The sequence below is a fragment of the Halyomorpha halys genome, unplaced genomic scaffold (assembly GCF_000696795.3).
Source record: "Halyomorpha halys isolate HHAL.00 unplaced genomic scaffold, Hhal_1.1 Scaffold1405.1, whole genome shotgun sequence".
Classification (NCBI taxonomy): Eukaryota; Metazoa; Arthropoda; class Insecta; order Hemiptera; family Pentatomidae; genus Halyomorpha; species Halyomorpha halys.
Genome location: NW_027107158.1, coordinates 324,707 through 337,720, shown reverse-complemented (window position 1 = coordinate 337,720; position 13,014 = coordinate 324,707). Strand labels below are relative to the sequence as shown.

The window sequence follows — 13,014 nt, the reverse complement described above, 5'->3', positions numbered from 1 at the left end:
AAATCAATAAAAACTTAATTTCTATTGAGATTCAAAGAATTCTAGCAATATTTAGTAACAAGGTAAAATTCACAGTTTTGTTTTGTAATTTTTCGTTTTATTTAAAAAGATATTGATCTTTTCTTTTTTTTTTTTGTAAAATCGAACTAGTACAAAAGGTGATGTCAAATTTCAATCAGCAAAATGAAGTAAATACAATAACAACAGTAAGGGATGAGTGGTCAGCCTTTCTATAAAATCTTAAGAAGAAAATAATAATATAATTAATTATGTTTTTAATTTACTCATGCAGCCAACAGGAGAGTCAAATGCTTCAATGTCAAATCAAATGCCGCCTCTGATTACATTAAATACAGAGTAAAAGCCAATTTTTTTTTTTAATACGACAAAATTGAAAATGCGATAGGGTTTATTTTCTTATACATGCTGCAAAACAAGTATTTCACATGTCCGTTCAAAACATTCTCATTAATAGTTCTTATTACGAATTGGTCAATACGACCCATGATTGATTATTAAGCCAAAAGGCAACATCGTATTTGTTTGTTCCGCTACACCTTCGGTTACAGTATAAATACAATAATTAGTATTAGCTAAATAACTCTTGAAATTACCACATTTGCAAAGACCAGACAGAGCCATTATTAATAACCAGAACCGGTTAAATTATTTTCCCTTCTGGAATATAACAAACTGGAGCGATCCAACTAGCGGACAGTTAGCAATAAACTATTAGAAGCCCTGATTTATACAATCCTAAGAAGGAAATAAATAAATACACCCATCACTAAAGGCAATTAGTAGGTTATCGCGCCATCCGCATATCGATGGAGGGAATTTTCTTTTTGCGAGAGTTTTATGGTTTGAAAAGTTTTTGTAATTGCCATTATATAGTAACGTTAATTGTGAATAATTGCTGACGGGGGTAATTTGGTCCGCCCGAGATATATTGGCTTCAGGAGCATATCGCTTATTTCTTTCCTTGCAGTAACGTTTATTTTCCTCTCCTTTTTTTCCTTCTTCTATCCCTTGCCAATGATTATAGAAGAATGCTGGGGAGATAAGAGCGGTTCGGGAATAGTTCGAATCTTCGGCCTCCTTATTTAATTAATCCCTGAGATACTATGATGAAAAAAAAATGTAAAAAGATAATGAAACGTACATCTCGAAATGACAGTGAAAATTCCGAAGATGGTCGCTATTTTTTGTTAATTCTTGTAAAGAGATCATCAACTTCAATAGCATGGCCATTTCTTCATGCTCTTCAAACATCTACTTTAAATTTGAGATTGGAAAATTATAGATAGTTATTTACTCGCTAAATTATAACCGATAAACTATTGCAAGACGGTAAATAAGTAAGGAGAATGTTACCAATTTGGAAGTTACTGTTTCTCTTCTTGTAACCCATAAAACATCAGATATTCAAAATGGATATCTTTCCTCCGTTAGAAATATATCTGTGCACCAATAATTTAAAAACAAAATAGGAAAAATAAAAATTTTTTAAGAACATACAATGCGCTGTCTGAAAATATTTTTACATAGAAATCCATTTTTTTTTTCTTTTTGGTTTCATTGTCATTTCCATTAAAATAAAAAATGATACAATTATGCTAGTCAATCACAGAAAGAAAAAAGGAACACAACAAGAAATATATTTATTTTTATTATGTTCTGGAATACAAAACTGTTCCAACAATCCAGATCTTTAGTGATAGTACTAGGAATACAGATCAGTGCTAAATTTCCAATTAAATTTGAAATTGTTAAAATATTTACATGATAAATATGAAAAACTATAAAAATAGGAGTTAAATAATAACCAAACAAATATAAATTTAAAATATACATTGCATAATAACAAAAAATAAAATAAAATAACGTTTTCAAAATTTTATTTTTCATAAGAAACATAAATATCTAATAAAAACGTCTAAATAATTCATAGTAAATTGTCAATAATTAAGTCAGAAATTTATATTTTAAATAGTACTAGCTTTGTATATTTGAAAATTATACCGCGTTTTATTTTGTGTAGTTAGTTGTTATATTTTAGTTAATTTTTATTTCATTTTATTTTGTACTGAAAATATTTCTATTTTTTCATTAATTTTGTGTAAGTGTTGTACTTAATATTTTGTTTGTTATTGTAATTACTAGCCCAACCATCCCCGTAAGTCTCTAGATTATAACAGGTAAATAATTTTTTACAAATAGAATTAAGTTAAACAATAAAAATAGAATTAAGCGGGAAGTTCACAAAATGTTTTGAAAATAACTGGGTATAGATTTTAATTACAATACAATTCTTATCCAAATTGAATATCCCCATGTTTTCACATGTACTCAGTTGACTTGACGATATAATTGGAGAAATCAAACATTTCTTATACTTTATAATATTCGATTTTTCTTAACACAATTATACTACAACTTCATATATATATATATTACAAATACATGCTGTGAAAGGAATATAAAAAAAAAAAAACTTAAAAGGACTATGAGGTAACATTTTTTTCCTGTTAATTAGGATAAAGCACATAAGGTCGAGCACTTAAAGCCGAATTTACTTTCAAAACTTCAATTATGTTAATAACAAATGAGGAAAAAACTCGAGTAATGGACACGTAGCAGATACAGATAAAGAGACATCGCTACTCCAACATTAATTAGGTGAAACTTACCTGTCTCTAACCTTTCAGTAGGTTTCATAGGTTAACTTCTCGACCGCAATTACAAACTGACACCTAGCAGATAATTTCGTGGGGTGAACACAACAACTAACTAACTAGAGTTCAGCTTTCAGAGAAACTGGATCTGCAAACTTGTAGAGTAATATAATGGATTTTTCTCGTGGGTATCTATCTAACTATTTTTGAAATCGATACACCTGTAGATCGTCTATAACTGGAACCTAGTTGTAGTAAATAAACTAAGTTCAAGTCCTTGGTAAGGGGAGGGGGCATACCGTACTTTCCTTCAAGGGAAAATGAAGTCAAAAAAGGGGAGTTGGCCACGCCCTGTAAGTTCAGGATTACGTTGCAGTTAGCAGGAATATTGGCCATTGTAAACCAAAGTGAAAGAGAAGCCAGCCGGTGATTGGCACCAATTTTCTACTACACCCCTGAAGTTCATCATAAGCCCATCTTTTCGGCTTCTCATTTTCTCGTAGTTTATCCTCCACATTATACTCTTTTTTTTTCAAATTTCAAATCAAGGTATTGCTGGACATAAGGAGCTTAAGTTCGAAATAGTTTTGGAGCACTTTCGGACCTAACTCAGTTTTCTTCAGCACTATGAAATATTTTTTGGGAAAAATAACTGTTTTTTTAAATTGATTGTTCACTGAAAACTAAATTTCGTTAATTGGATGTGACTTTTTGTCTGAGCCAAAATGAATAATTTCTAAAAATGCAGTTTAATCTATATATTTTCCAAAATTATTATTTCAATATTTTCCGTAAAAACATTAGAATTATTCGTGACCCATAATTTTAACGTGACCACAATAAAGTAGCCACGACATATAGACGTCATTAAAAGTAGTTCCAAAAATTATTTTTCCCTATTCAATTAATTAATAAAGATTTTATTAAATTATTTTTAAAAAAACATTCACAGTACACGAAAGTATGCGTCACATGTGCAATTCTTATAAATCAAATAAATTCTTTTATTAAAAAAAGTATAAATTACGCAAACAGAGATAGATTTTACATACAAGTAGAATCATAAAATATTCATAAAAACCATTTCTATTCACTTGAAGTCGCTATAACATATAACGTCATTAATCAAGTTGAGATAGGTCAGTTTCATTGAAACAGTTATTTAATTCCATTTTTTTTTATTACTTCAGCTATTTGCATGTTATGGACTGTTTATATAAATATTCATTCCAATAGCAGTTCTATTCTCTCTGTTCTGGAGACAGCAATAATCAACTATCAACTAGAGGAATTTGAAACTAATTAATTTAAACGTTTTGACAGAGTCAGTTTATGTAATCTGATTACATTCATTATTCAAAGGTGTTTTTGGAAACATCTTAATATGATATGATGTTATAAGTATATCTGAATACGACATACAAATTTTTTAATCATAATAAAATAAACGGTAATAAGTTATGACAAAAAAAAGAAAATAGATGAACCATTACGATATCTATATAAAATTGGATTTCCTACAATGAAAATTTTTATTTACAATAAAAATTTTAGAGTTAAAATTTACCAAGCGTAATTAACTCAGGAACAGAAGGAGGTTATGAAGTCGACTTTACACCCGAAAAGAAACTCTTCATTCATTCTTACTAATTCTTGTATTTTATATAATATATATTTGTATATATGGATAGGGACCATTTTAAGAACAAAACTTTAGTTTTTTCCAAATATGCACAATATTAATTGAATAAGTCATTTAATTAACCAGCAGTCCTTTTGCGTCATTGCTCACAGCGTTTGTAGGAAAAAAGAAAGGACACAGTAGACAGCATCATCAGCAAGGTCACGCAACAAATGCGTGGCTGAATTAATTACAACTTCGTCCAACACTAGCTTTTACATTTTATTCTCTGTTAAAGTTCGAATTTGTTTCGTACTAATTCATTGATCTGATACCTAATAGAATATTCAAAAAGATTCTTCAGAATATTTCTGAAGTTGAATTGTACAACAACTAACAACTAAATAATAAGCACGAACCTCAGAAAAAACTGAAGCTAAACCTGAGGTTCTACATTCATTAGCGGTGGATATTTCTTCTTAACCAGATTTACATTTCTTTTAGGGAAGTGAGTTTAGTTCTCGTAACCTAGTTTATCTCTCACTAAAAGTATGATTTTATGGCTTGGTGGGGTCGTGGAAAAGAGATTATGTTAGAATAACCAATAAAACAACAATTATGATGTACCGAAGATAGATAACAGTTTACTCTGAGGCCACTAGTTTTTCTAGTACCCATATTTAAATTGGTTGTTCAATAAAAAGGGGCGAAGAATATAAAGGGCAAATATTTTTAGTTGATAATTATAGCTTAAATGAGTGTAACTTCATTAGTGCTTAAATTGCTTCAAATAATCCAAATTAGTACCGTTTATTGAAACATTTCGAGTTTATATGTCATTATTATATGAAGAATAGATTTTTATTTTTTTTTTCAGAGGAAAATGTATCAGCAATTAATTAAGGGATGAAGGATGAGCTAGTGCCGTAAAGGGAATACAATGAAGCAGACAGGATTTCATCAACTCGGTCACACTCCATAACCCACCCAGGCACAATGGGGGATGAAAAGCACGGGGGGGGAAGTGGTTTAGAGGATGGCAGTTTGCGCAGGCGCAAAACCCAATTCTAAATATCAGTGATTTTAATAGGTGGGGGTGGTCGGGGGTGGCTCGCCGAAGGGCTGATATAAAAGGGCTAGGTGGATGACTTCGGGGACCAGTCGGAGATGAGTGAGTCTCCTTGTTCAGAGCTGATATGATAACAACCAACTCCAATCATGGTACATGGTTTTTGTTACATGTTACAATAATATGTTTTGTTTTTGGTAGTAAGCATACTTTTTCTGAATGCATTTTTTATTTCATTTTATTATTTAATTTGCATGATTGGAAACTCAAAAATGATGTTGTAAACATCATGTCTCTGATTTTCATCTTTATTTTTGTTTTGTTTTTTTCTTTGAACTTTTTATTGTCCATTCGGGAATTCGTGATGACAGCCAATTAAGCTTTGATGATGCCGGTTTAAAAATAATTGTTCAAAATCACCAGCGCATGGGTGAAAAGTTAATAATGAATTATAAATGAACATTGCAATTTCTGCATGGAAGAACATTTTAAATAATACATTCAAAACAGCATCTTGCTTCATTTTTAAAAAACCTGAATTTATTTAGTTTTTTGATAATCAAAATTGAATTTTCCAGTTCAAAATAAGAATAAAAAATCATCAGGTTTAGTTTTTCTCAAATTTATACTTTTTTAATATAACCCCTTCATTCACTTCTATCTTAAACTATACTGCACTAATATTCACTGAGGGTGTAATAAAAAATCATTCTTAACAATACTTCTAGATTTGAAAGATTCCAGTTTATAATGTTTAATACTCTCTTAGCTTTAACTAATGGAAAAAACGGATAAACATTTTTTCTTAAATCACTTGGCAAAAACATAAATATTTTATTTTGAAATTAATAATACATGTTTACCATGAAAATAAATTAATTTCTTAATTTGAAGCCCTAACAATAAAAAATAATTATCAATTTAATTATTTATGAAACGAGAATAATGCCGATCCAAAACCAAAATGTCTTATCTACAAATTTCTAAAAAGGTTATGTCTTCATTATAGTTGCAGATATCAGATAATAGGTAGGTTATGTCTTATTTCGAATTACATCAATCGATTATTTTACATATCTAAATAGTGACGACACGCATTCAGTTTAGTATTACTGGCATTGCCATGAATGCCATAAATAGAAAACTAAGTTAAAAAGTAACAAAAAAAAAATTGGCACTTTGATACGTAATAATATTAAATTGGAAAGACGTTAAAATCGGTATCGTAATTTCATCTTTATATAATAGACAACTTTATAGTATAAAGTTGACAACATATAAATTAGTTCCTGTAACATTATTAATTGATTCAATAACATAATCATGAAGATCTTAGGTATATGGCAATATATCCAATACTACTAATAATTCCTAATAGGTTAAAACTACACGGTGTAGCAATTAATCTTGAAATGGTAAACTTCGATTAAGCTAGCATAAATAACTTGGCTTTCCTCAGAGCTAAGATCTTATCAGAGGATACTTTTACAGGGCATAACGTGGATAGGAAACGACTCCTTTACAAGCTGAAATGGTTGTCTTAATTTACAGTAAAATGAATATTCTTGAAAAATCATCTCATAGAATAAGGATATTATGAAATATATATTACGGGATATAGAACATATATACTTACTTTTAAAGTAATATATCTTTAGTTTTATCTTGCATCATTTTTTTCAAAATTCTAAAAAGATTTTTCTGTTAAAAAGATTATTTATTTAATTCTTCGCAGCATTCATTTAGAATGTAACTAATTAGAGCTTAATAATTAAGGGTCTGATATCTACAATAATATTTGTAGAGTCTGGGTGTGAATCAACCCTACAGTACAGGTGAGGTTAAAACATGGTTATTTTAATTTTAATTAAGTTTTGGTGTTCTTAAGCAATTTATTGTTTTATTTTTGTTTTTATTAGATTCTACAACTCATTTTCTCATAAATAAAAGAACAGAGTCAATATAATGAAAAAAAAATGTTTTTGTTGAAATTTAAAATATAAACTATTATTCGAAGAAAAATTTAATTAACGATTTATATCGTAGTTATATAGATCTCAGAAATAAAAATAAGTATATAAATTATTAAAAAGAAGACAGAAACACTATCTAAAAAAATAGATATAATATGTATATCATATGACTAGATCTCCACCATTTTATGCTTTAAAATAATATTAAATTAGGTACTTCCTTTGGAATCCTAAATTTGGGTCTTTTTAATAAGTATTAACAATATTAATTCAAAACCAGTCTGTTGGAAGGCTAATTTCGGTTAATCGCCCTTAAAGAGCTTTGTGTGCAATTAGAACGCTGAAATTTGAATAAATTTACATATCGTCGACAAAAGTGTGAAACCACGTCACTGTCAAATCTGAACTTTTTAAGAAAGACAAAAAAAAAGTTTATGAAATTAAATTTTCATCACATGAGGCCGTGTACTTTAAAAAATGTATGTGCTAGCACGTGATATGCAAAAACTAAACAACTCATTAATAAAAACGTTTTGATTTCACACTTATTCTAAAGATATGGCAAAATCTATTTGTCCCTAATCGAAAATAAACATCACACTAATATTTAACTTAACTTAAAATCAAGCCATTTTATATCTATATTTTTTTCAACGTTTCAACGGACTTGTTAGCTCATCTTCAATGTTGATATAGAGTTCATTTGATGATTTTTCTTGCATTGTTTATATTTTCTTTGTTTTTCTTTATTTATGATAGCAGTAATTGTTTTGATGTCTTCTCCAATCATTTTTCCTCATAAAAGAAATAATTTTAACAAAATATAAAGAAAAATACATGATGGAAGAAAAATCACCAAATCAATAATATTTAAAGGTTGAAGATGAGCTAAGAAGCTCAAAACGTTCCAGTAAAATTAAAATTTAAAGAAAATGAAAGGGCTTGATTTTCTATCTTTAAATAATAAAATGAATATAAATATGGAAGTTTACACTAATTTTATAATATAATTAATGATAATTGGTCAAAAACATATAACAATAATTTTTGAAATTGCAGAAAAAGACTAAATTTAAAAACGTTAATAAATAAGTAATTCCCAAATCAAGACTTGATTAAAAGATCCAAATAAGAAAAATAACGAAAATAAAAATTAGTTTTAATAATTTGAGAAGTATTTTGCCAAAAAGTAATCTTAAATAAACATTAGCCAAAACTGAAGTAACAGCTTCAGTCAACAATACTGTCTGAATTGTTGAGCACAAAGAAAATGGCTCTTGACAATAAACTAAACATTAATTTAGTACAGAATAAAAAACGATAGAGTTAAAAAAAAGACCATCACGATAATAAACGATGTTACGGGAAGCAAAACAAAATCAAGAATTACATTTAAAACGCTTGAAAGTGCCATCCGCGAATCGTAATAGAATAATTCATGTCGAGTTTCCAAGAGAAAAAGAATCTGACAAAAGCGGTTGCCTAGCTACAAAGAGAAAGCGAAGCAATACGAACTGTGGTGGTCTACAACCTACGCGATTGACTTTGAATAACTGTTGTAATAAGGTCGTGGAAAGGATCTCTTACGCAATAAGTCCAAAGGGATAATATTTTTAAGGATTTGGTTTCCGTAATAGGGTAAGGAGCGTAGTGGATTTTCTGGTAAAAAAATGTTTTAAGATTCCAAGTCGAATTGAATTTAAGAAGCATCAAATACAAATCCGTTGTTATAAAAAAAGTAAATAACCTGGCGGTCAAAAGTTTAAAACCACTCCATACATTTTAAGAAAAAATAAAACGAACATTCATTAACTTACAACAAAATCGGGAAACAAAGAAGATAATGACGAGTATATTGCGAAATTGTTTATCATCCTACAATTTTTACTTATAGATTGATTTTCCAAGTGTTTGATTTTTTTTTATATCTATGTTGAGAAAAATTTACATTTCTTTTGCATTAAATTCTTTACAACTTTAGCTTACTCATTTTTTTTATCTATTGTTTAATTAAATAAATAATTTAACACTATTTCGAGATGTATTAAAACTTTTTAAAAAAATTCATTTTTTTAAATTTAAATGTGTAAGTATCAATTATTTTTCATTTGTATTAATATTTATATTTCTTTATCTAATTCTGATCAGTCTTGTTCTTCATCTTCTGTATTTATGTTCTGATTCTGAATATATTAATATAAAGCAAAAACGTTTTCATTATTATCGTCATTGTATCTTGACTTTTCCTCTTATCTATTCTTGTCATTTCGATAAATTAACTATATAATAATTTTTGGCAATTAACAAGTCGTTTTTATAACGTTTTCAATACAAATATATAAGAATTAGCGTTCAGATATTTTTTTTTTATTTCTCACTCGTAAATCTACGTTTCAACACCAGAAATTACAGGTTTTATAAATTTTTTGGAAGAATTAGCGTCAGATTTTTTTTCCCTTTCAACACAATTCAGTTTTTGCAAGAAAATGTGTTATTTTGTCCCCAATCTAGCAGCAACACGTTTCAGAACCAAAACGTCTTACGAAACGTTCGTAACCGATCCTAATGATATGTTGATGCCATCGTTGATCACTCAAGTGGTTAATTTCCTATTTTTTACAAACGCTGGAAATATGTTGTTGTTTTTTTTATTTCTTGATAGTCCTCCATGTCATCCTTTGAGAAGCTGATTAACTTTCAACAATATCACGACTAATTCGAGAGAGTTCACAGTTATTCACTCGTAAATATTTTTTATCGCTAAATCTATATGATGGAATTTAAAAAAAGAAGAAGAGATAATTGCTCTGTTTAAATTTGTAATTTGCCTTTCACTTTCAATTTATAGAAAGATGGAAATAAAATGCTCTGGACGTTCGTAAGGTAGTTTTCACACATAACACGAAAAACTCCATCAAATCATCAGTTACACACCGACGCCATCACGCAGAACCCCAATTAGTTTTTTTTTTTACCGTACTTAAAATCGAATTATCCGTAGCGATATAATGAGGAAATTCTTTTCAAAAATTTTTAATTGCTCCCTGGTGCAAGAGCAAACCGCTGAGTAAGCGATTGGCAGTCGTGACGCCACTCAGTCTCTGGCAGATATATTTTTCTCTTCTTCCCAGATGACTGTTCCTCCCTCCTTCAACACCATAGTTTATGTAATATGTTGCCGACATATGGCATTGTCTGCTGATGCCGATGTCGCAACTAAGTTACGAGCCCCCAACCATTGGAACAGCTCTACCCGCCCCGAAGATAGACTATTTGCGTCCTTTATGGCCAAGCCACTAACCTTGTTCGAGTTATAAGCATATCATTAGTAATGAGTAATAAAAGATGGATTGCCCGGAGCTTTACAAACAACTTTCTTTTATTTACTGTTGCGTGAGCCTAATGCTCTTTGATGCTGCGGTGATTTCTTGCAAGATGTCTCATAAGTTCCCATTTTTCATGGCTATTAGTTTCTGAAAGGAAAACAAAAATCAGATCTAAAATACGTCATTATTCAGTGTTTAACACTTCAATTCAAGAGTTGCTAAAAAATATATCTTATATTTCTTAAAAAACCCTAAAGTAGAGGAACAATAAACAAAAAAATAATAGATTCAAAACTTATTTTTTAGATATGAATACATTTCAGCATTCAAAGAGTTGTAAGTTTTAATTTACACTGATACAGTTGAGGTAAAATATGACATATATAAAAAATAATTGGTCCGTTGATGAAAATTTGTAAAAACACAACGTTTATTATGAGATTTAATAATCAAAAGAGGCCATAAAAATTCCTCTGGTGAAAGGAAATTTTTAGGAGGGAAGGGGATAAATGTGGGTGTTTTAATGAAATTTTTTTCACTGAATATAAAGGAAACAAATCAAGATAAAATAGCAACCATAATTTTTTTTGTCATGAATCAAAAAATTAATTTGCAAATGATTAAAAACTTTTTATAAAGCTAATTTATTGCTAAATTTTCAGTAGAATTCCCTTGTATTTTTTTAAAATGGAATTAGTTTTAAAGAAAGAAGTTAATAAAAAAAAACAAACAAACATTTATTTGAGTAAATGCAATTTTTGAAGTCCATACACGGTACAAACTAGTTTTAAAGAAGATATAATAACCTATTTATTGCGTTTCGGAATAGACTTAAATTCGAAATCAATTTTATCATTCCAAATTTATCAGCGATATAAAGTACGTACATATGAGCTTAATATTTCATACATTATCAATACTATTCATTTTATTCACTTGTCAGATCATTTTAATTACAATTTGCTTGTTTCAGGGTCGGCGGAGGCAGACAACGACTCACTAATAGGTCGTAGCTCCGGTACCTCCCCACACCAGCCCTCCCCAAGTATGCTGCTTCTGCAGACACAGGTAAATCATATTATTAACAGAATAATAATTAAATTAGAATATAAATTAAAACGCAATATTTAACTTTGATGTAATTCATTGAGAAATAAAACAAAAAAAATAATATAATACAGAAATGTGGTGTAAAAGATCTATTTTTACAAAAACACAGGGTTAATCTAGCAATTAATTGATATAGCTATATATAAAATCATACAAAACAATCTTAACAGTTTACATTTGAAATAAATAAATTAAGTCAACATTAGAAAAACGCCATGTAAAAAAAAAAATAATTTAAAAAAAAATACTGTGAATTAGTTTAAATTCGATCCTAATATTGTAGACATAATTGAATGAAATATTAAAGAAGTACGTGCTGCCATTAGCAAGTCGGCAGCCATATTTCATTTCGATAAGAAAATTACATATGCCGGCTAAGAAAATAAAAGAATTATGATTCTTTAAATGATAAAGCTATATATAAACAACCTGTAATTATAACTATTCATTCTGTCGAGATGGTAATATAACGTTAGCGTTATTATTGCATATACTTTAAACATTTCAGGTTAGTCTAATTTTCATAGCTAATAAATACCAACATTTATTATTTATTTATTTTTCCATCAGCTATAATCTGCATATTAAAAAGTTAAGATGAATTCGAAATACTTCACGAAAAAAAATATAGTAACTTCATACAGTTTGTTGCAACACAATACATCTAGGGGGGACGAGAAAAGTAGTATAAGTCAGACAATACTCGAAATAGTTTAAAATCTTTACTAGTTGTAGAAAATCATAAAATCGACATGTTTCATCCTCCAAAACATTTCTTTTCCAGAGAAGACTATAAGCACCATCAAAAGTAGGCATTAAAAGTAGTCTTGTCGAAGAAAAAGCTTAAAAATGTTATGAAGAATTTTATTTGTACAGTCTTTTTAAAGTGTATTTCTTTAAGTACATCCCGTTCTATAGACATCCGTGCACACTATATTGAAGCAATTGTACTTATCAGGTTATTCTTGATTTGTTTTAATTAAAGGAGTTATGAAGCCCCATAATTGTGGGGTCCACCGCTGGCCCCATTGATATTGCGAATGATATATCATGATTTATATGGTCATTACTTATTATAAAATAATGAATAAAAACCTGCCAACTTCTCATCAGTGCATCATAACAACTTTGACAGAAGATTTAGCTATCTCATAACCAAAGAAATATTAGAAAAAGCACTGCACAATCGTTCCGTTATATTCTGACAAATATTGTACATCCAAGAGTTATAAATACTAAA

At 29.0% G+C, this 13,014-nt stretch overlaps 1 protein-coding gene across 3 annotated transcripts in view; it reads left to right on the top strand.

Moving 5' to 3' along the window:
* The window catches only part of Hr38 (Hormone receptor-like in 38), a 107,254-nt gene that overhangs the window by 34,428 nt on the left and 59,812 nt on the right, over positions 1-13,014 (top strand). For all 3 annotated transcript variants that reach the window (XM_014434654.2, XM_014434653.2, XM_014434652.2), the window contains exon 2: positions 11,638-11,732. In XM_014434654.2, coding sequence (XP_014290140.1) covers positions 11,712-11,732 — 21 coding nt within the window. In that variant the 5' untranslated portion in view covers positions 11,638-11,711. The remainder of the gene's footprint in view (positions 1-11,637; positions 11,733-13,014) is intronic.